A 24210-nucleotide genomic window follows, 5' to 3' on the forward strand; every position below is an offset into this window, starting at 1 on the left:
GTGCACTCTGTTCAAACTACTCACACATACATATAAAGCACTACAGGAGGCAGGACACACTTACCTGAATACACACACCAGTTTCCACATACCCTCCAGACACCTATGCTCAGCTAACCTCCTGCTTTCTAATGTCTCATGCATCTATAGAGCCACACCCAAAAGACACACCTCAAACCTGGCTCCCAAAGACTAGAACAAATTCCTCTTCCACACTAGGGGTGCCAGCTCCATCCTTGAATTCAAGAAGAAACTGGAAATGTAGCTCACAAAGGACCCAGCCAGGGAAGTACCCTCATTTCAGCTCCAGGGTAATCTACCAAGCTGAAATGCACACTATACAAGTGCACACAACATAGCATAACATAACACAACTGTAAGAAATATGGTTACTGGTTGAGGGGGGAGAAACCCCACTCAAGCAGGATCCACAATCTTTGCAAGGGTGAAATCACAAGCAAAGCCTAACAAAACCTATGTTCAACCCTTAGGTAGCTGGCACATAATATTCAGGCTTAACACAGAGGCAATGTGTAAAGTATTTGTGCAACACTTCAAACAGTGACACAGTGAAAACACACCCCAAAAGGACTCCACACCAGATGAGAAAAATAGAATGGATTTTAATAAATGAAATATGGCCCAAACAATAAAAATCCAATTAGTAGACCCAGAGATTTGCAGGTTTAAATGTTTAGGTGAAAATAGCACCAAAAAGCTCAAAGTGCCAACTGTGCATAACTGGTCGTGCCAGACCGGGATGAAGTCACCAGGTTAGGTCAACTGTGATGGGGTGTAAGCCAGCTACAAGTACCCATTTAGGCCTGCTGAACAAGAGCACCGTCAGTCCTGGTTGCAAAATGTTGAGATGTCCCACGTCAAGGATGTGTTGCGCAGCCAAAGTGATGCATTGATTCGGAGGAGCTGTACAGCTACAATGTGAAGTCCTGCATTGTCGTCAAGGATCCTGTCGATGAGGGCATGCCGTATGAAGTCCAGCATTGGGGATGCATCGTACAGTCGAGGTGATGTGTTAGTTCCGAGAAACTGCGGGGCTGCAATGTGAGAACCTGCATCGTGGCTTCCTTTGACGAGTGATTTGCGATGCAAGGGCTCACGTCATTGATGAGTCGTGCACTTCCAGTCCAGATGCAGGCTGCAAAGCTGATGAGGAGGCCTTGAAGATCTTTGCTGGGAGAATCGTCACAGAATAGGCGCTGTGCAGTAGAGGGGGTGTGTCAGTGTGGCTGCATCCACAGATGGGGTGGCAGAGCACCTTCAGGCCCACTTCCACGGGCCCAGGACTGGGGCGGCACCACTTGGCAGGGTAGAACTCACAGTTCCGGAGTTCAGGTGCTGGTTACAAGAGACTAGCCCTTGGAGTCATTCTGGTGGCCCTAGCTACAGGTAGCAGGTCTATTCCTTCTCACCCAGGCAAGAGGGCATCAGACAGCAGGTCAGCACAGCAGGCAACAGTCCTTCAGGGCAGCAGTCCAAAAGAGTGCCAATTCTTTCAGCAGCACAGCAGTCTTTCTTCCTGGCAGAGACTTCCACAGGTCCAGATGTGTACTGATGATTTGGTGCCTGAGGTCAAGTATTCATACCTCAGCCTTCCTCTGAACTGGGAGAAGCTTCTAGAGGTTTTCACCTGGAGTACACAGGCTTTCTGCCTCCCCTGCCCTGGCTCCAGACTAACTACAGGGGGTAAGAAGACCTTTGTGTGGAGACAGGACACAGAATATTCAACTGTAGGTTGGGCTGTGCCCAGCTCCACCCTCCCATTCTGCCAGTGATGGCCCATCCGGACACACCTAAGTTCTCTCTTGTGTGTGGTTATCTAGAAGGAATACAGAAATACCAACTGTCAGCTACACGTAGTCATGTGACCCAGAGGCAGGCTACAAAGACTGATTGGCTAAGGCAGGAAAATGCCCACTTTATAAATGTGGCATTTTCAAATTTGTAATTAAAATCTGACTTTACCATAAGAGGGGATTTTTCATTACAATTCCAAAAACACCAAACATGAACTAGGTACCTGTACCCATTTTGAAGCTACATTCTATTAAATGTAATAAGGAAATTCTATTGTAATCGTTTGGGAGATGTAGGCTGTTCAGTAGTGAAAACCAAATTGAAGAGTTTTTCACTACCTAGACAGGTAAAGATGAAAAGTAATGCTCAACTTTTCAAATATACTGCACCCTGTCCTCTGGGCTGTTAAGGACCCACCATAGATATGAGTTATTTGTTTTAAAAAGGAAGGTTTGGGCCTGGAAAAAGGTTTATTATGTCAGGTCAAATGGCAGTTTAAAACTTGCACTCACAGGTTACAATGGCAGGCCTGAGACTTACTTTAAGGACTACTTAAGTGGGTTACACAATATGTGCTGCAGGTCCACCTGTAGTATTTAACTTACAGGCCCTGGCTACATATAGTACCACTTTATGAGGGAGATATGAGTAAATGAAATATGCCAATTGGGGAGAAGCCAATGTTACCATGTTTTAAGGAGTGAGCACATGCACGTTTGCATTGGTTAACAGTGGTAAAGTGATCAGATCCTCAGGCCAACAAAAACGAGTTCAGCAAAAGATGGGGACGAAGGCAAAAGGTTTGAGGGAAGAGGACCCTGAGGCTGACAGGTCTAAAAATAACATGACATGACATGAAATTACATGTTACGGACAGGCAAACCACAGTGCAACGGTTCTATGGGTCATTGCTTTGTGCTGCTGTAGAGTGGGTTACATCAGGCATATCTTGATCTGGTAGTATCCCAGCTTTCCTGTAGACTGAAACTTCTTGAAGCATCTATCATAGCCAGGAACATTAAGGGAGCTGCATTTTGTGTACTTAAAATCTAGCAATGGACAGGATACTGCAGGCTCACATGGATATTCCCTTTAACCTCATGGCTTCGCAATAATTGATCTGTATTTGGAAATTGACCTTGAGATTCAATCTCCTGTCAATCCAGTGCAATCTACTGGCATGCTCTACATTTTATCTTACTATGCCTTCTTTGGCGACTTAGGCCCACATTATGACATTGGCGGTAAAAACCTCCTACCACAGTGACGGCCGTCAAAAGACCTGCCTGTTGGCGGTACTGCCCCCACATTACCACTCACCGCCTGGGTCATAATGACCCCCTTGTTCTTCTTACTGCCACTTCTCTCATGGGCCACTGGCTTCCCTTAATACTAACACTCAAAGTTCAATCCGAGGTAAAATGAACAAGCACATGAAAGTTGAACAGGCAAAGATTTTTCAATTGCATTGGTGGATTGATTTATTTCACTTGGCATATTGTCTGCTTTAAAAAGAAAGTGTCTCTTAGACTCCCTAAATGTCTTATTTTTTCATGCATAATTTGCTCAGTGAGGAACCCTATGTATCTCTGCATTTGGGTTTCACCAGAACTGCACAGCCCTACCAACAAACACATTCTCAACTGATCAAATTTATCACCAGGACCTCGTTGTCTTTTATATTCAGTTTATTTTCTCTTTCCCAGTGACTTTAGTTTTTTAACTGCAGAGCAATTTTATTTCATTTCATCTTATATTTTTTGCCAGAAAGCATTGGTAAATTATTATTCATGGTGGGTGCTCCGGATATGGTGTTGTTAATTGTTTATAACATTGTTTTACATTTTTATAATAGTTATACATGTTAAGAGTCCTTTTCTGATTATATGGCTTGATACTTTGGTATTTTGCAATTATTATTGTTATAAGTAAATACCATTAAGCTAACCTTCATCTCCATTCCCTTGACTGATCTTAAAGAATTAAATCTAATCATTTTAATGTAGAGGTAAACTACTCTTGAGTATGCGTGCACTGTTAAGCCATCAAGAATGTAATCCCTCTTGTCTTAATTTTAATTGGACAGGCATCTTGGGGTGGCTCAGCTCTGATGTCGAGGAAACACCGCAAGCTACTGTACGGAATCCAGAGGTGAGCATTGCATCCCAATTCTGAGCACCAGACATGAGACTTTTAAAGATAGTATCAGACAGTGATTGTAAAGTGAGCTGAGTTACCCACTGGAATACTGCCATGGATAAGGACCATATTGGTATTTGTTAGAAACGGGGTTTCTGGTTGGCTAGCGTATGCACCTAAGACAGGCAGAACCCACCACTCTAAGGTACTAAGACTCAGGATTCCCATCATGGAAAGTAAAACAGCATCATAAGATCAATAAGTACCTTAGTCATGAAATGCATCTTGTTATAGAAATTAGGTACACAAATCAACACCATGCAACATAGTTACGGAAAACACATGGATTACACTCTATCACCACCCCCCCTAAATATTTTGCAAGGAGGGTCCCCTGGTTTGGAGAAAACACATACATCGTCCACAAACATATGGTCCAGAACATTTTGCCCTTTTAGGAGAGGAGTTACAGTAGACTAGTGTGGGCCCTGCTGAACCAAGTATATTCAGGAGCAATGTGTAAGCTGCAGGAGCACCTGTGTACCTATTTCCATCGAGATATGGAAATATGGGTTCCATGTGGGGGAGGAAGGCCTCAGCACACCGATTACCAATTATACTGTTGCACTAAGACAACAGCAAAGACTCCTTCATCCCGAAGACTAGCTGCCTGGTCATCGGGACCTCAAGTGAGGTCATACTCAGCCATGGAGCACAGACCCTTCAAATCATGCAGGGGACCTCACTGGGTCTCCTGCTTCCCAGGCTTGTAACGTGGCCACCCACGGGAAAGCACAGGATGGCTGCACCAGTTCAGGGCATGCTTCCAACCCCATGATACCTCCTGGCCAGACGGAGGGGGACCTAGGGGGCCACGGTGAAGGCCGCACTGGTCTGTCCTCTGGGATGGAATCCAGACGGCATCTCCAGTCAGTGGCCTTCATGTAACAGGGTGATACTGCAGACTCCACTTACACGGGGGCACTGGTCCCAGCCCTGCAGCAATCCGATACAGTTTCAGCTGGTGCCAGCACAGCCCCTTCCAGGTGCTGCAGCGGTGTCGCCCGACCTTGGCGACGGCGTCCCTGGAGGGAATTCCTCTGGCTTTTAGGAGTGGTCAGCGGGCCTCAGAAGCGGGGCCTGCATTTCCAGTGCAGAACATGTGCTGTTTTAAAGGAACCAGATAAAGTGCTCACCACGGGCTGGGCTTGTCTAGGGCAGTAAAAATTAAGCACTCATCATGTGCTAGGTTTTCCCAGAGAAATAAAAAGGCAGCACTCAACATGTTGTTTGAGGGGACTGTGAGTACTGAACTCAAGGTCCCATGGCCACTTCTAGGGCAGCCCAGCCCCAGGAGAACACTTGGGGGCACCAAGGGGCAGGCAGGCCAGCACATCGAGGCAAACAATAGCATTTCCTCCAGTACAAAGCGGCCAAAAACCATCTGTGTCTCTCTCCCCAGGAGTTCATGGAGTCTGAGGATTTTCCACCAATCTGGGGCACCTAAATATTTGTCAGGGTGATCTTCCCTGGAGCTCACACTAGCACATGTGGATCATTCCCTTTTCTGTAATGTCTGAGACTTGGGGATTACCAAGGTCTCATATCAAGGGACGTCTCCAGGATGTCTCATTACTCTGCTGTGTATGCAAAGCCGTATGGGAGTCTCTGACATTCTCTGGGACCAGCATGCATGTGGCCCATGGTGAAAGCTAAAAACCTGTGCTTTGCCAAGCCTTCTAACAGGGCTACCAGGTAGAATGGGGATTGCAGTATCCTTGCACCACCATGCTGATGTCTACCACCGCCCGTCCAGTCTCCCACCATAGCCCTATCATCACCTTAAATCAGGAGTGATAAAACCACCTGCTCTGCTGGAAAAGTGGTTGGGTTTAGACCTGACTGGAGACAGTGATATTATCTCATGCAGTGGCATAATGAAACTTGAGGGGTGCCCTACAAAAAACATTGAGGGGCTCCCTTCCATACTCACTTAGGAGCTCTTAGGCCAGCGTGCTCTGCTGAGGGGGCTCTGAGGAGCTGCGGGGTCCCTCCACACCACGTGGGTCACAGGGGCCTTCTTTACACCAGTGTTCTAGGGAATTAATACTCACACCTGATTGATAGTTATGTGAGACCACCACAATAGCAGATGAAGAATTAACACTGTATAGTTTCCTTTACAGCACTACTTTTCTGATCACCACAATGTGCTTACCTTACAGTCTCTTGCTTTATTTTCTAGGGCTGATTCTGTTGCGTGGAATCCACATAAGATGCTCATGGCCGGGATCCAGTGCTGTGCCCTGCTGATTAAAGATACCTCTGTGAGTTACCCCAAGTTTTTCATGATCTTGTCAATGGAAATACCAAGGGCAATTATTTTCTATTTGTTTTTTTACTGAGTTCACGGCAGTCATTCTGAAAAATTCACAGAGATGCATTTGGGAGCTTAGTACATGATGTTCACTGTGACCTGTATGTTGCCTCAGTGCAACTACACATCATGTTAATGCATTGCCTTGAATAACAACTATATGCAGTAATGCACCAGGAGCACCAGCTTGTACAGTTTAAAAGATGAAACTAAATTTCATGGTATAAACCCAAGGAAATAATTGTAGCTCTAAAATATTCAAGGTGTTTGGGATTGGGATGGGGTACCACATCTACCAAATACTTAAGCTGCCCCAAAGTCTATTTTGTCATCCACTAAAACATAACATTATTCTTCCATAATTTCCTGAAAGGTTCAGTCTGGTCCAAATAATTTCTAACACACTTGGAAGGCTATTTACAAAGGTAAATAAACAAACGTAGATGTGTTAATGTGTATCCTTACTACCGCAGCTAGTAGTAACTTGACACTTTTTTTTTTATTCACCATGTACAAGTGTAAATTTACTAGACTCACATGTCTCCATCTCCTCAGATTAGGGGTTGGTAACATCTAAGGCTAAATTCATGGATGTAAAGCCACTATAGTAATCTTTCACACGTAGGAGGAGGTCACCGTCACTGGACAGTGATCTCCCTATGGTAAAATACAGGAAAAGTTAATAATGTCTTATAATTGTTGAAAAATATTTAATATACTTAGCATGAAATAAAAATGTAAATCAAAGTAAACTAATTATTACTAACCTAAAACCCCCAAAAATTGTTACTGCCCATTAACTTATGACATTCAGGTGCTCATTCCGAGTCTGTCGGTCTTGAGACCGAAAGACTCGGGATGGCCATCGGATTCCGACCGAGGCCGAAATGATCTGTAATACCGCCAACACCTCCATGCCAGAGACTGCCTCCAGCCTGGCTGTCCTGGCAGTTTTAATCCACCAGGGCAGTGCTGCCTGCCAGATTACGAGTTCCATTCCGCCAGCCTTTCTATGGCGATTCACACCGCTGTGGAAAAGCTGGCGGAATGTGGGTGCCGGGGGCCCCCTGGGAATGGGCAGTGCAGGGGCCCCATGCACAGCTCCGTTGCGCACTTCCCTGCCCGATTCCGAGCCGGCGTCATTGTAAAGGCTCTCTTCTCCACAAGGCCGCCGGGTGGAAACACTGTTTCTGCCCACGGCCCTGCAGTGAAGTCAGAATACGGCCAGCGGTGTCCTGACGGCACCAGGAGTCAGGTGGTGGGTTGAGTTTGGCGGGCGGCAGAATGAGCACCTAAATGTTCAATAAACACATAAAATATATTAATCTAATTTATGAATATTATTTGAAATAATAAAAAATAGTCCCACCTTGCTAACATTTATTATATTGCATTATTACTTTGTAAATTCAATTGACACATATGTTTAATTAATTTAAAGTATATTTGTTTTTGCATTAAATATTTTATTTAACTATTGTTAACGAAAAGGGAAATATTATTTTATTTCATTAAAAATAATTTAAAAAGTAATATAACCACATATATATATATATAAATAATTTAAATTATGTAACATTTTAAGTCTCTGCCTCCATTATTTTCTATTGGAGTGTGATGGAGTACCTGGAAGTGGACATCTGTGGTGTTGGACATAGTCCAGAGTTGGACTGAGTACATATACAACTGTTCTTTTGGGTTGTAGTAACTCTAGAAGTGCGGTTTGTGAATAGCAATGGGTTTACTATTTTGTGGGGATGTTTTGGTGTTTGCATGTCCCTACCTAAACTTTTCCCTAACCCTCTATTAACCCCCTAATTACACCTAGCTAATCCTGTTGCATTTTATGATAAATATTCTCCATGTTCCTGTCATTTCCCAGGTACTTCCCACATTTACACCTAAAATGTAAGCATACATCATACATTTGTGGAGATCTCTGCCACTTTGGTGGGCATGTCTGCATTCAAAAGAGAGGTCAAGGAGGAGATCTCCGTATGTAGGTTTGTGAATAGCATTTTGTTACACATGGGCAGTACTATGGTAGCACTCTGTAATTAATTAGAGTCTGTTCGAATTGCAGGTGGTGGCAGCCGGCACTTAGTTTTGAGGACATGCACTTATGTTTCCACATCAGACATTTCCCAAGAGCAAGAGAGGGAAAAACATACACATCTGAAAGATGGAGGAAGAAAAAGCGGGAATAACTGTCACAAAGGGAGAAAGTATGAACCTGCAAGAGTGAGACAAAGGGGCAAGGAGGGTGGAATAGTGAATTAAAGAGGCATAAGAAGGATTTGAGACTACTAGCCTTGGTATTCGATGCACCAGGGTTTAATTGCACTGGCCGCTGGCTTCTGAGTTTTGCTTCAGGAATCTTCACACCTTCTTTTACAAACTAAGCACTGGTAGCAAAACTAAACATACTACTAAGTGCAGTTTGTGAATAAACCACTTTGTGTAGCATTCAGTGAACCCAGGGAATAAAAACAACTGTTCCTTTTTGGGAGGTTCATGGGCAACATAAAGGACTTGAAATTTGGAGTGGATTCTTGGCTTTTTGGGAACATGCCAACTGTGCCAGCGGTGCTCCAGGAAAGGTATGATGGTCCTGGATTTCCATAAGTACTCTTGCTTCCCAACACATGTTCTTGTGGATTCGCAAGTGGTGGAAATTAGGAAAATCTCCATGAGTGTATGCTATGGAAGTTTTCACATTTAACGTTTTTTCGCCCCAGGGAAACCTTTTTTTCCCTATGAGAAACTCCTTTCATCGCCCTACAAAATACTATGGTACTCACATCTCTTTACCTAACGGGCACTTAGTGCTGCCTTTCACAGAATTAGTCTTATTTATATTTTCAGGGTAGCATAGGGTATGAAAGACATTTGTGAACAGCCATGAGTTTCTGAGTGTTTGTTGAGTTTTGATTAAGAATCCCCCATACACCCACAGCATGTCCTTTAGCACACCTAACCCAAAATGTTGGAATGTGGAAAATCTACCATATTAGCAAATTCACCACCAATAGAAGGACTTTAAAAAATCCAACAATAGTGATCCTGATTGTGTCATTAAGGATTTGAAATTGCACCTATGTGCATTACACTTAATAATTTGTAAATCAGTCACGTGGAACATGATTTCAAGTTGAATGCAAATCGAAAGGTTTAATTTCGGGGACGGAATCCACCAGGGTTAGTGTTGTGGAGAAAATTCAGCAAGTAGAACCTCAACCTTTAAATCAGGCCCTTACACCTGACTTACACCTTTGAATAGAAGTAACTTAATGCAGTCTAAATTACACTGTATTTACAAAAGTTATGGAAGAGGTTGTATGTGTAATTAAAATAACAGTCTATAACATATTTTTTCATGGCTTTAGTACCATAGGTGTGGTCTCTTTTTGTTTTAGCTTTTGGTGGGGTGTCACAGAAGGTACCAGTTGTACTCTGAGTGGCACTCAACACATCTCCTTTCGGCTAAGCTGCATGTCTTGACCTATGATATTGCCATAGTATAGTCGGGGTGGCTACAAGTTGTTGTGACAACTTTATCCTAGAAGTATTGGGGACCATCAGTGTTTGTTGTTGCTGAGCATGCAAGCACCACTTTTGGCGTACCTCGTTCATAGGGGTCTGAGGGTACTCTAAACACACAATTGATCTGAGAATATTTAGGGCCAGAGTTATCAAAGTGTTGCGTTGCTCTTGCATCATGCTAAGTAATGCAAGGGCAACGCAATACAAAAGTCAGAGTGACCATGCCAGGCAAGGCCACCTTGCTTGGCACTGCGGTTCATGGTAAATCTGGATCAGCGCAGGGCAGTGCAAGTCACTGCCTTGCATTACAGTGCCCCAGAGAGGGGTTCCGTGGTTGAAAATGGGTTTTTCCATGCATCTGCCCATGGAATGTGGCGTATTCCATGATTTATCATGAGTGGTAGACCTGGGAATGCATCAAAAATCTACGCCCTCCAAGGGAAGGTGTAACAAGGAGAAATATCTCTATTTCACTTCGTTTTTCATCTTTCTACACATGCTACATTCTACAGCACATAGAAAGAGAACAAAAGGATGAGACCGTTGTTTTGTGCAGGAAGGTGTCCCTTCCCGCACAAAAACAATCCTGCCTGCAATGCAGACTTCCTTGCACCATGATGCAAGTGTGCCTACGTTGGCGCTAGGCAGCCAAAAGTGCAACAGCGCAAGAAAAGGACAGGAATGTGCCATATAATGTCAAATACGGTGCACTCCGCCCTCTCCCTGTCGCTGTGCACAGCAAGTGTCTCACTGCATTGCGTGAAATATTGATAAATCTGCATCCTTAGAAAACTAAGCAAATAAACGTTGTACTCTGACATCACCACATATATAGCAACACTTACCTGTTTAAGCAGGGAGGCAAACAAACTCCCACAGGCCTAACTTAGGTAAAGATGTAGCCATAAATCAAGGGAGTCGAAATTGTGCCTATATTAGTAAACGGAGCACTTAAACTTTTAAAGTTTCAGGTCACCAGTACCTGATCGCCCCCTTTAACCTGGACCACACATGCCAGCCCAGATTGGCTTCTCGGGCACTGCTTGTTACTGTCTCTACCTCACTTCATCGGATTCGTCTCTATCCTCAGGAATTATTGTTTCATGTCTTTGGAGACAGAAAGAAATTGCATTTTCTGAACTATTGTATCATCATTTGCAGGCAGATATCCCCAGTGTATTTTAGCGGAGATTAAATCCCGTCTTTTCCGCCGGTGAGATATCGCAGAAGTATTTTTATGTGAAAAGGAGATTGAGTGCAAAGAGACTCCGCTGCCCGCGTGCGGCGGCATCTAATTCGTTTCAGAATGTTGTCAGTCTTTATGGGCCTAATGTTCTAAGCAGCAAAGTTATAGCGAAGGGCCAGGGGATGCAAACAGATGGAGGGCTCTCAGGAGGGCAAAGCCTGAAATAGCGAGGGAAGTTGCCTGGAGATTGCACACATCTGCTCTTGAGGGAAGGTGTGGATGGTGTGCAAGTCTGAAGTGATGCTTTCGGTGGCTGTGCCATTCTTGAAGAAGGAAAGGGCTAGCTACGAGCTGGAATATGGGAGGAGAAATATGAAGAAGAGGCAGCAAAGTTGCAAAGTTTTATGTCTGCTAACTTTGCAAAACTTTCTTCAACCTTCATAAACATCTCAACCTTTGCAGGGGTTATGAAGTTTAAATGAGGGGGGAAATGTCTGCAAAATGTAAGGGACATATTTATGAGGGGAGCTGCTTCGCTCCTGCAGCACGCAACGTGGTGCATACGCGACGCAACTCTAAAATGCGATTTATCAAGCCGCACAAGGCCACCTTGCAAATCACGCAAGTTGATGTGTTGAGTTATTCTGCCCCAGGGAGGAGTTTCATGGGTGTTCGCATGCAACACCTATGGATTTTGATGCATTTCGAGAGTTACCAAAAGTGGTAGACCTGAGAATGCACCAAAATACTACACCTCCCCAGGTGAGGTGTAATGGGGAAAAAGCCTCACATGATTGCTTTTATGCAGGAAGGTGCCAAGTCCTACCCTCCCAAGTGGTGCCACCCCAGTCCTGGACCACTGAAAGTGTTCTGCCAGCCCATCAGTCGACCCAGCTGAAACAATGCTTCTCCTCTGCTGCACAGCACAACCTCGAACAGAACGGATGCATCGACTCTGTTGCGTGGACCTTCCCTGCCCAAGGACTTTGCATCACCTTCAGAGCCTGCATCCTCTTTAGAACCGCAGTGGTGGGACACATCCCTAATGCAAGCCCTCACATTGTAAGCTTCTTGTCAATGGCAGCCTTGATGAAGATGCAAGACTTTGCATTAGAAGCCCCGCACCTTTTTCAACCACCTCAATGACAACGCATGACCTCACATTGCAGTCTTGCAGCTCCCTGGATCTGAGGCTGCGGGACACATCTCTGACCAGGACCTCACATTGCCTTTGCTGCTTGACGCGTCCAGGACCCAGGACCCCACAATGTTCCACCATCAGGATTTAAGGTACTCTTATTCAGTGGGCCTAACTGGCCCATGCTCCATCGTGGTCGGTCCCAACGTATGACTTTGTCCCAGTCCACCACGGCCTGAAAACCACAGTTGGCGCTTAGTGCTTTTTAACACTATATTCACTGACATCTTTGAAATAGCATACCTTTTCTTTTACTAATTGGAGTTTTGTTATTTTGGTCTTGTTTCATAAATAAATATTTACTCTAATTTTCTAAACTGGTGTTTTTACTTTAATACTCTTTGAAGTGCTGCTTAAATACTTTACACAGTGCCTCTTACTTAGCCTGACTGCTCTGCGCCAAGCTACCAGAGGGCTGAGCACAATTTAATTTGAGATTTGCGTGTGACTTCATCCTGACAAGTAATGTGGTTGCTGCTTGAGTAGGGCTTCACCCCCTCAACCAGTAACCCAATTTCTTACAGGTGCCATTGTTAGACAATTCTCAAAATGGAATGGGACTCAAGTAACAGTGGTTATACCTTATTTGAACTTTAGAGACCAGTATGCAATGTGATTTTTGGATCTTTCACAGAGGCAGCTCCTCCGCTATGGTGGAGGAGCGTCGTCCCCCGCCAGCAGCAGCAACTGCAAAACCTGAAAAATAAAATGATAATAAACCAGGTTTATTATCGTTTTATTTATTAAGGGGACAGGCCATGGGGGATGACAGGCAGGGAGGGGAATTGGTGTTCGCTTCCCTCAATGTGCACGTGGGTTTGGCCAGCCGTCTCAGGATGGACAAACCCACATGCGCACTGAGCTCCCTCTAAACCGAGCTGTGTTGCCAGGTTGGAAACAGCAGGCACAGGCTCCCAGTCTGCCTCGGAGTGCAAAGCCAGGGCTCTCAGGCCAATCCTGATTCTGCTGTCATGCTGCCAGCAGCATGAGAGCAGCATTATGATTGGGCGCAGGGCAGGCTGGGAGCCTGTGCTTGCAGTGAGTGGAGCCAGAAGAGCGGCAATGCGGCGGGTGTCAGGTAAGTGTTTTCTTTTTTTTAAATTTCTATTTTGTCTTTTTGTTTTGTGCCCTCCCTCCCCGCCACTTTGCCCCAACAGCAGCTGCTCCTGATCTTACTTTAAGATACCTTTTAGACAATAAAGTCCAAATTTGTGCATTGAAATCACATTGGGCCAGCTGTAGTGGACAAAAACATGATAAACTATGAATTCCACCTAAAATCTCTAATCGCCTTGTCTCCATGTGTATCTAGCTCTCATTTTTCCCCTTAAGGCCTTCTTTTACTTTCTCTATTCTCTCCCCATCTCCTAATCTCTGTCAGAACTGCCACTCTTAAACTTTTAACCACTACCCCTTTCTGTTTTAATTGCATCTGTTACCCGACGTTTTACCTAGAAGTTTGCATTTAGTACATTAATTACATAGAACCTCATAGCATTTTATTTTCTTTGATCATAAGTTACAGAAAGATTAGGCAGAATTTCAAAGCAGTTAACAAATCTTGAAAAATAGATCCATACTACACACACATTTCCTAATTTACAATATATAAAGATCACAAAATCTTACTCGATAATCTGTGGGATGTCCAGAGAGTTTAATTACACTACAAATGCTTTAAGCCTCAAATTCCCTGGTTATGGTTTCCATAATATTTGGTTCAAGAAAATGAATTCTCACCATGTTGATTCACACTACCTTTAGTTTAGGGTATTTGCAGCCTCCTGCATCAGGTTCATTAACCTAACAAACTATCTTGCTCCAGCAAACAAACTAATCAGTGCTTAATTAGTGCTTTTTGTTTCCGGTGCTGAGCACCGGCACTTATTTTGGAGGTCCGGCGCTTATTCACTACCCCAAGCATTTGCTGCGAGCAATAGATGCATATGGGAAAGAGGGAGGAAGAGAAAAACGAAAAAGCGTCACAATGGGAGAAAGCAGAAAGCTGCAAAAGTGAGCTGAAGGGTCAGGGAGTGGCTTTAAATGGTTTGAAGAGGCCCGAGATGGCTTCAGTAGTATGCTGCCTCAGTATTCCGTGTTCCCACATTTATTTGCAGCAGCCCCATGTGTAAAAGGAGGGCTTTGAGCACCGGCATGTATATATTTACAAATTAAGCACTGGAAATAATGCTCTCTAGAGCAGCTACATTATCTTACCAGGCTATATTTCACAACAGGCCAAAGTAGGCCAGAGCAATTTCAGCCAAATGTAAGCCATACCTGCCTTGTGATGTCTCAGCACAATAGGCTTATCAAAGCAATGTGCCATTAAAGAATCTGGGTATATATTATAGTTTATTTACAGGTAGGTATTTAATTTTTGGTGTGTGAAGTAGGTCTTGTTATTTACAGTCTTTCTTTTCACATTCCCTGTATTCAGGTGAACTGGAATTATGCGATTCTGTGGCTACAGCGTTTTCTGCATAAGTATGAATCTACTGCATTTGCCCAGAATCCATCCTCTGCTGCATAATCCACAGATTAAAAAAAAAGTTGTTTATATGGCAAGCAAATCAAAAGTTACTAAAAGTGCTGCAACACTTGCTGCTACGCCATGCAAGATGCTCTACAGAGGTTGACTGGTCACCTTTCAGCTACTTGTATTTAGAAGTCGAACTGTCATTAATGAAGTGCAGCCTTTGCCCAGAGAGTGCTAACATGTAAAAATGACAGAATAATAAAGTCGTCTATCACAAAATGTGCTGCATTAAGCTACATAATGAGTGTTTTTATGCCACATTATTTAGTCACTCTTACTGCGTAACTTGGGCCTCCTTTACTGCATGATTCTAGTGGCCCTGACTGTACACCATTGAGATTGTCTCATAGTTCACTTTACAAAATCCTCTCCCTTGCAATCATAGAAAGAAAAGTAAACAACAGCTTCACATTTAAAAGAATAAGCAGCAATTTGTCAGAAGACATAACCAGACAATGAAACTCTATCTTAGAACACTCAGCAAATGTAACAAGATGAAAAGGGCATTTTTATTGCTCATTCAGCATATTTATGCTGAGTAGACTGTCTGCATTTAAATGTGAATGCAGTTTAATTAGATAAACCAAGTTTAAACTAAGACTTCGTAAATACTGTGCCAGCTGCCTTGGTTGAATGAATGAATGAATGAAATCTTTATTTGGCTAAAATCTTTTAGCCATAGAGTGTAAAACAACTTGATGACCAACATCCACATAAACATGCACTGGATAAAAATGTCAGCCATTGATAAGTTGATAAGGCAAAACATCCAAAAGAAATTTCAATTCATAGTATACATCCTTGTCCCCTAAGTTAAAAAAGCAATGTCTTTGGTAGCCATACAGCATACTTTAAAAACAAAACAACCTAGCAACTAACATCTTTGTTACTAAGGGACTGTAAGAAGTAAACTGTGGGTTCACATTTAAAAAAATCATATAATTTGAGATTCAGCAGCAAGTATTGTCGAGTGAGTAACCAGTAAAACTGGCAGAAGAACACAAAGTGCATCAGTTTTGAGGTGAATTTTCATTGCATTTTCATTGTTGGATAAGACTGTGCCATATTGGACCAAGGGGAAAGACAAGTGACACCTAATACTAGCTATTCGGAATCGTGTCAATAGGTGTCTCTCCAGCACATTATGAACCCAGGCAGGGTAAAGTTCTCTATTACGTGGTGGTCTGAATGATTACACATTCCCTTACTGTGGGGTTAGCCATCTCAGCTCTCTCTCTAATCATCTCTGCCCTTTCCCAGTAAAGCTACCTTATCCATGGTTTCTCTTTCAGGGTTATTTTTGTAGGTGCTAGACACAAATAAGGCCTTCTCAGGTCATTACATAGTTGCCTCACATGCTGAAACCACTGGATTCTCTGTCCACAGTTGCATGCCAAACATTTCTCTATGATATCCCTGTTTAAAATGGTGTATCTGCAAGCCCATATGAACAACCACACTAGTGAAGGAGCTAGTTTAACTCGGTCAGATACATATTTAAGCTCCCCATTGGTAAAGTAGTTGGAGCTGCTGGGTTGCAAGCCTAGAAACCACCCGCAAAATCTATTCTCTTCCACTTGGAGGCTGTTGGTTGGCTTATATCCCCAGATGGCTGATCCATAAGTTAAAACTGGAACACACTTGTGTTTGTAAATTTCAATTAAGGGTGGTATGGGTTTAGACCCAACATGCTTAGCTGCCCAGTTGCTAATTTAATTTGAGAAACATGGGGCCCAATTCCATAGGGAATCAAAGGTAACACCCAAATAAGGAAAGTTATATACTCTTTTAATAGGTATACCCTTAATGTAGATAAGTTCTGTTTTGGAGAGCCTGGCCCCCACAGCCATACACTGGGGTTTTGGTAAGGGTTGTTTCCGAGTCCAAGTTATCCATATAGACCACAAAATTCTCAATCAGGCTTTTAATGATGATGTAAGGGGAAAAAGCACTGCATCATCTGCAAACGGTAAAGCCTTTATTGGGAGTTTTTTGACTGTAGGCAGATCTTTGCCCAAAGTTATTAGATGTTTATGTAGATCATTTATAAAAAGCAAAAACAAGGCTGGTGCCAACACACATCCCTGTCTGACTTCCTGCTCTAACGCGAATAGATCAGTACACCCCCTCCTGAGAACCATACCTAACACACTCCCTGGTGTCAATATGCAGGTAATGAAGAATCTCAGTCAGGTCTGGATCCAGACCCATCTCTGCAAGAATATTCCATAGTTTAGACCAGTTTACCCAGTCAAAAGCAAAGCTTAAATTAAAAAAGGGAGGTATAGCACCCCATTCTTTGTTACGTATATTTATTAATGGGCAACACCAGGTTGAGGCACTGCTCCTGGATGCTAAAGCCCTCCCCAAATCCATGTTGCATTAGTGACAGTATGCTGGATGCCTCTGATCAGGCCAGGATCCTAAGGAGGACTAAGTGTCCAACAATTTTGACCACCTAGTCCAACAAAGAAATAGACAGATAGCATCTGAAATCCTGCCTACTGCCTTTCTTACACACAGGGACAATAACTGCAGACCACCAAGTGGTCCGAGCTCAAAAATTGCTGCTGAATAAACTGCATTGGTAATAACTGGTGCCCAAACGTCAGGACTAGCCTTAGACAAATCCATTGGATAACCTTCAGACCAAGAGTTTTATAAGACAGGCTTTGAACCTATGCTTTCATGCCCTCTTTATATTCAAATCTGTTATTCAGATGGCTTCTTGTGATTCTTATGTAGGGACTCCCTCCCCACTTAAACAGTATATTGATTTAAAATGCCCTGAGGTCTGCTGGTGTGTTAGTCCTCACACCATCTAGCAACTTGGGTAGAGGATCCCCTGAGTTCACTGGATGGCAAAATGTTACTACGACTTTATCTTCACACGGGTTAACTAGAATGTCCCAGAATTCAATTTTATAATCTTCTTTCTTTCCTTGATCGCCGTCCTATAGTCCCTCCCAAGGGCAATGACAGCTGCCCTATCCCTGGGCACTTTATTCAGAGCTAGTCTCAAGTTCTTATTGGCTTCTCTGCATGAGGTATCGAGCCATCCTGGATTATTGTCCATTATTCGCCTCCTCGGTGCCATGATTAAATCCTTAGTTTTGTTGCCGAAGCTAACAAAGGATTCTACACTTAGAAGCTTGGGTGGTGAATCAGATAATAATTGCTACTTTATCAGCACCAAGTTCTGCTTGATTATATCCTCAAGTAGTGCCTCTGTATCAATAGCTCTCCACTTAAGCCACAAACCTTTGTATGCTTTAAGACTGATCAATCCCCTGGGCTGTTGTTTCTGTTACTCGCTGGGAAAAATGGTCCAAATTATTAGGATTGTGGTCACTACTGTATACCTGCTCTCCATTGCCCCCCCATCAATAAGAAAGGCATGCACTGGCTGTGAGATAAAAATGCAGTCAATAATAGTACCCCATGCCCCACCCTGTAAACATGGGGGTTTGGTTCTCACCTTTCCCTGGGATCGCTATGTAATTACAGAGGTCATTCTTTAGTAAATTGTTGAACAATTTAGCACCTCTGGCATCTCTGTATTGTGTCCATATGGATGAACGATTTGTCAAATGGAACCCCCAATCCGATGTTGGTGTTAAAATCCCCACCTACAATTAGGTTGAAACAATTAATAACACTGCACAACCTATGTCTAAAAATGCCAATGAATTCAAACAAGATGTTAATGCAACAACAGTTTTCCCTAGGAAAAATTTGATTATAAAAATGATTAAAAAATAATCTCCGAATAGACAATCCATACAATTTGGATGCCCGGATGGTGGAATGGAATTGGAAACACCCTGGATAGCAAAGATAAACACTCTAAGGTAACCAACCCTCCCCTTTCTCCATCCATGACCGAAAGGACCACTAGGTTCCTAAAACTGTAGAAACCATCCCACACAATTTCCTTCATTTCTCAAGTTTCTTGAAACAGAATAACATCATATTTCTTAACATATTCAAGCCAGTCATCATTAGCATGTTTTGAGGTAATACCTGCAATGTTCCCGCAAATTATGTTAATACATTGCTTTACTCAACCAGAGCTCATTTGAGATTGCAGGACAGCAAATGAATCTTCTATCTCCCCAGAGTCTTTGGCCTTAGGGGCCACATGTTCTGCATTTGTGCAGTTTTGCGTCAAAAAGTATAAATCTGGACCTCAGTCAGTGAAATCCTTGCATGCAGTGGCAGCGTAAAGGAGCAAGGCAAGTGTGCAAATATTCAAACGTGATGGAAACAGGGAACAATTTACAACTTTTTGCTTATAAAATGTAAGCCTCTTCGTTGAGGGCCCTGTAGATCACAGTTAGCATCAGAGGCGACATGAAAATTATACGTTTATAGAAAATCGGTCATGAGTTCATGAATGGAATATGCATGGCTCTATGATAATTACCTAATTACGTATATTTAGTTAATGTTTAATTAATATGTAATTATGGTAATGCAATGCGACTAAAAGCTGGTAAGGCTTTTGATGTGCTCTGTCGTTTACAGATGGCTTACACCTGTTCATTCAAAAAAAGCAATATGCCTGGACTGTTGGCCTCTTTATCTGATACACAGGTTATGTTTGTCAAGGTACATCGGGGGACACTCTGAGGTAATGCTTGGGTGGTTGGTCTTGTGACGATACCCACGCACCCGAGTCTCCCTGTGATCACATGGAGCGCAACCAAAATGGTGGCCAGTGGTGCTCTGTGGCAAGAGAGAGCAGCCCATGAGGAGGGAAGCAAGCCCTCAGATAGAAGCTGGCATATTGAGCCAAAGCCTCCAGAGATGCATCCGTGTAGTTGGAAATGTATGCAGAAGAACCTTGATTTAAGGTGTGTGTGCGGTGGTGTAACAAAACTTGAGCCCCCCCGCAAAGAACATGGAGGGGCCCCCTTCCACAATCACTCAGGAGCTCTCAGGCCAGGTGCTGAGCGGAGGGGCCCCCTGGAGCTTGGGGCTCCCCTCGCACAGCTGGAGCTATGGGGTCCATTGTTACATCACTGTTTGTGTTTGACCCTGGAGCAAAGTATGGATACAAGAAGAAGAAAGGTGGCCCACGGGTGAGTCTCTAGTACTCGAGAGGTACACTGGAATGGTGATCAAGCACGAGCTAAAGCAGTGAAAAGGAAAGAGCAAAGAACACAAAAATGGGGGGCTCATTTCAAAGATTTGGCGGCACTAAGGTGGCGCTAGGGGTTCTTAAATAGGCCCCATTGGGTTTCCCACCATGGAACACCATGCACAGCATGTCAGTGACCACATGGAAGAAAGAAACAATTACCCTGATGCATCAGAAAAACAAATCATCTCAAGAAAATGTATTTTTGTTTGTTTTTCAAAATAGTCCCCACTTTAGGGATTTTTAGTTCAGAAAACAAACAAAATGTCAATGGACCCACTTAACATGCCTCCATCACACAGCGGGTCAGCCATCATTGAGAATGTTTGGCCCCTGCAGACGTGCTTTCGGACGGAATTCCTGTCATACTCGAGGACCCACATGAAGAAGTAGACGAATATGGGCACAATGAGAGTGCCCCTTGGTCTTTACACCTGACTTGGGATTGGTTTATTGGTTTCTTCGGGATGTAAGTTAAAATAACAGAGTTGCCTTCATCTGAAGTTTTTAGGAGAAATTGCTTCTCGCATTTCTCCTCTGGCCTGCTTCCACCTCACACCCATACTTCTGGTTTGCTTCAGGCTCCGTCCTCAAGTATGATATTTCATAAGGCAATTTATTTAGAGGATACGTTTGACAAGACAATTTCTCGACTGCAGTTTAAAAAAAAACTTTGCCGGGTTCTTAAACTTAAAATTGCTGTCTCTATCCATGAGTGGAAATACATTGGTATATGTCTAATAAAAATGTAAGACACGAATGATGAAAATATGAAATACGACACAAAAAAGAAAGAATAAATATTATTTGAAATTAATGTAGTTCAACATAGGAAGCTCATATCGCCTCTTTCAGCAAGGTCACATTTTAGCTCCCTGACCCTGTACGGTTACTGTCGCAGATGCCCAATCTGTGATGTACTAACAGGACCGGGTTGACAGGCCTGACCCTGCGTCTGTGGTGTGCCATGTATCTTTAAGCATGCAATAAAGTGTCTCTGCCTGGAGTAGTGTCAGTAAAGGAAGTTAGAGCCTGATTTAGAGCTTGGCGGATAACATTATTCTGTCACAAACACGACGGATATCCTGTTCCCCATATTAGGATTCCATTATATCCTATGGAAATCGCAATACAATACGCAACACATTTGTGACAGAGTAACCCGTCTGCCAAATTCTAAATGAGGCCCTATGTTTGCTACTCTCTCCCAGGGACCACGGATACCAAAGCATGTGTATCAATTTCCTTTCCACAACACACCCCATTGGTGCACTCTGCAGTCCTACTGGATGGATATGTTGGATCCTTCATGGAAGGAGGCGGCCACCCCGAGCTATGTGGTCCAGGGCCATACCTATACTCACTTAGGCAATCACATACACTTTGGCTTCTCCCTTGCTTTTCCAACACAACAGAAATCATTTAGATTTGTGTAATGCAAGCTGGCACTTATATTGACTGGTAGCTCAGTTGCATAGCTTGACAGATCTGAAAGCAGAGTCTCACATGAGTAGCAGGAGAACTTATGTTGTGGGTGTCCTGTATGTGAAGTGATTGCTGCCATGTAGTAAAGCTAATGGTGTACTATGACCAACCTGTAGTGCATTTAACACTATAGTTTAAGTGTGCTGGTGTCATATGTGGTAAGATGAAGAGTAGAGGCTGTGGACGGAGAGGTGCATGGCTGCAACTGTTCTATGTGGGAAGGGTTCGCCTTTATGTAAGAAAGCTGGAGATGTGATCTAATAGAAGTGTTGTATCAAAATGTGGTAGAGTCTCTGAGAGCTGCATTAGATGGAAAGATATGCAGATCCATGAATACTATTTCTAATCCTTGTGGCTATACTGGACGGCTGTCAGGATTGATGTCCACCTACACATCAGTCAGGATATAAAGCTTAAGACAGAGAAATGGCCAGAATTCTACCCTTTCTCTACATTTTGGAGGGAATACCCATCTTTTAATAGCCTTTCTTCAATACGAGTTGGTCCTCAAGGGCATGAGATGGTGTATTCCCTAGTTTGTCTGCTTAAAGTAAGGAAAATGATGGTCCAGACCTCAGCAAGAACAGGAACTTTAATTCTCTTTTGATAATTAGAATAGATGCTACTTCTGGGACTGTAGAAGCACAACTTTGTTTGCCGGAATATTGATTATATTCAGCCAAAATAAAGATTTGCTATGTGAGGCCCTTAGAGGAGATTCAGAAGGTCATTGCTTTGTGAGTGATTTGGATCCACACAGACACCATGTAATTCCAGAGGCACAGATGGACGAGGAGAATTCCAGATGAATTTTGAATCCTCTGAAACCCACATTATGGGTGATATGGGGTGGTAAGGCACACATTGTGAAAATCAAGGCCCAAGAGCACAAACGTAATGGCGGCATTAACCTTGAAGAGGAAATCTTATGAATGGAGGGTGCGGAAAGAGGATTTCATAATTAACTTTACCTGTGTACCAAACATCAATCAGGCATCCATGATGACTCTAAGGCCTTTTATGAATTCTGATAGGGCAAAGGGGAGCCCACATCCACTGACCAGTGAGGCACGTGGTCAAAATGTGGTTAACTCACTAAGCCAACCCAGATGACATTTGGCACTAGAAAGTAACCCTTCCTTGTCTAGAAATACTTCCATTCCATTATGTAGTTCAGATTAAATGATTTTATGTACTTTCATGAAAAGTTTTGCCTTCTCCTTTTTCAGAACCTCCTTCAAAGATGTCACTCTGCGAAAGCCTCTTACCTGTTCCAGCAGGACAAGTTCTATGATGTCAAGTACGATACAGGGGACAAGTCTGTCCAGTGCAGCAGACGAGCCGATGCCTTCAAATTCTGGCTTACATGGAAGGCCATTGGCACTGCTGGTCTTGAAGAAAGGGTGAACCGGGCCCTTGCATTATCAAGGTACAATCCCCCAAACAGAAGCTGCTGTTTTTACAAGGTATAGTGTTAAAACAGTGGAAATGTCTTCCTCAATGCCATTCTCAGGTGGGGGCGGGTGAGACAGGACAGAGTTGACTGCAACTTATGGCAATTCTGGGCAAAAGATTGAATACTTGTCCAAGGTCAAGTAATTAGAGTTCTAAAACAGGCCTTTGTGCATGGTGCAATACAATCTGCTGGTCATGATTGAATTAGGGTCTCATGTTGCATCTGGTTTATTGCAGTCAAAGTGTGTCTCTCTTCATGACATAAAATAGCTGGTGTGACTGCATGAGATTTTTTATTTGTAGGTTCTGGCTATTTTGTCCTCTATTTATTTATTTGTTTATTTGTATCTTTTTTGCACAAGTCAACTCATAACACCAGGAAATAGTGACTTGCCACAAGGAATAGGTCTGCACATTGAGACAGGAGCTACTGTGTTGTGGGTGTCACAGGTTCTGTAACTTAGTTTGACCTAGACTAGTGGCAATGTTCAACTAGATGAAGCAAATCCCCTCTACTGCCACAGCAGCAAAGGTTTTTTTATCGTATTGTCTCACCAACACAGTGCCTCATAGTTTTCTCTTTGAAAGCGCATTCTCTCCAACTTTGAATGATCCATGGTGCAACACTAGCTGCCGCCACCCTCAAAACAGAATAAGGGAGAAGAGGTTTGGTTGATACACAAGGCTAGGCTTCATGGCCATGTGCTCTAGAAGGAAGAACACTGGCATATCAGGAATTGATATACAATGAAAATTAAGCTGTGACCTGTTAGAACAGTGATGGCATAAGTAATCAATAGACGTCGAGGAGGGCGATCCAAAGTGTGCATCATAAGTTCTGGAATATTCCTTATATAAGACACAAAGACTAAAACAACACCCATGCTGAGGTCTTAGTAGGCTCTATCTTTAAACCATGGCCTCGTATACTCTCCTATACATTGGTATTTATTAAAGGCCAAAGTCTGTGTCTGAGAATTTCAGGAGATCCCCTCAGAAGGTGATTCACATGCCTGCACAGCAGTGTCACAGCACAATTATTATTGCATTTCATTAATTTTGTCTCGCGTAACCTTTGGGCGTTGAGTGGCTGAGTGCATCAAGCAAGAGTAAACGTATTAAAGACTTAAACACCCATGCAAGACATAGGTTAAAGATAAATGCCATAAGCCTCTCTTTTAGGCTTCTGATCAACTAAAGGATGCCTTGGGCAAATATTTTCTGGACGCTAGAAACATCATTCTGATTGATGTTGGCTCACATGGAGGTACTAAACATGTCACACATCATCTAGTGATGTTGGAATACAAGGTACATGTGAAGTGCAGCA

General features: G+C 43.2%; 1 protein-coding gene across 1 annotated transcript in view; it reads left to right on the forward strand.

Moving 5' to 3' along the window:
• GADL1 (glutamate decarboxylase like 1) overlaps positions 1 to 24210 on the forward strand; it is a 358673-nt gene that overhangs the window by 178130 nt on the left and 156333 nt on the right. Inside the window, exons 10-12 of the mRNA XM_069212001.1 lie at positions 3902 to 3966; positions 6200 to 6281; positions 22655 to 22854. Of these exons, the coding sequence (XP_069068102.1) occupies positions 3902 to 3966; positions 6200 to 6281; positions 22655 to 22854 (347 nt within the window). The remainder of the gene's footprint in view (positions 1 to 3901; positions 3967 to 6199; positions 6282 to 22654; positions 22855 to 24210) is intronic.

The sequence above is a fragment of the Pleurodeles waltl genome, chromosome 10 (assembly GCF_031143425.1).
Source record: "Pleurodeles waltl isolate 20211129_DDA chromosome 10, aPleWal1.hap1.20221129, whole genome shotgun sequence".
Classification (NCBI taxonomy): Eukaryota; Metazoa; Chordata; class Amphibia; order Caudata; family Salamandridae; genus Pleurodeles; species Pleurodeles waltl.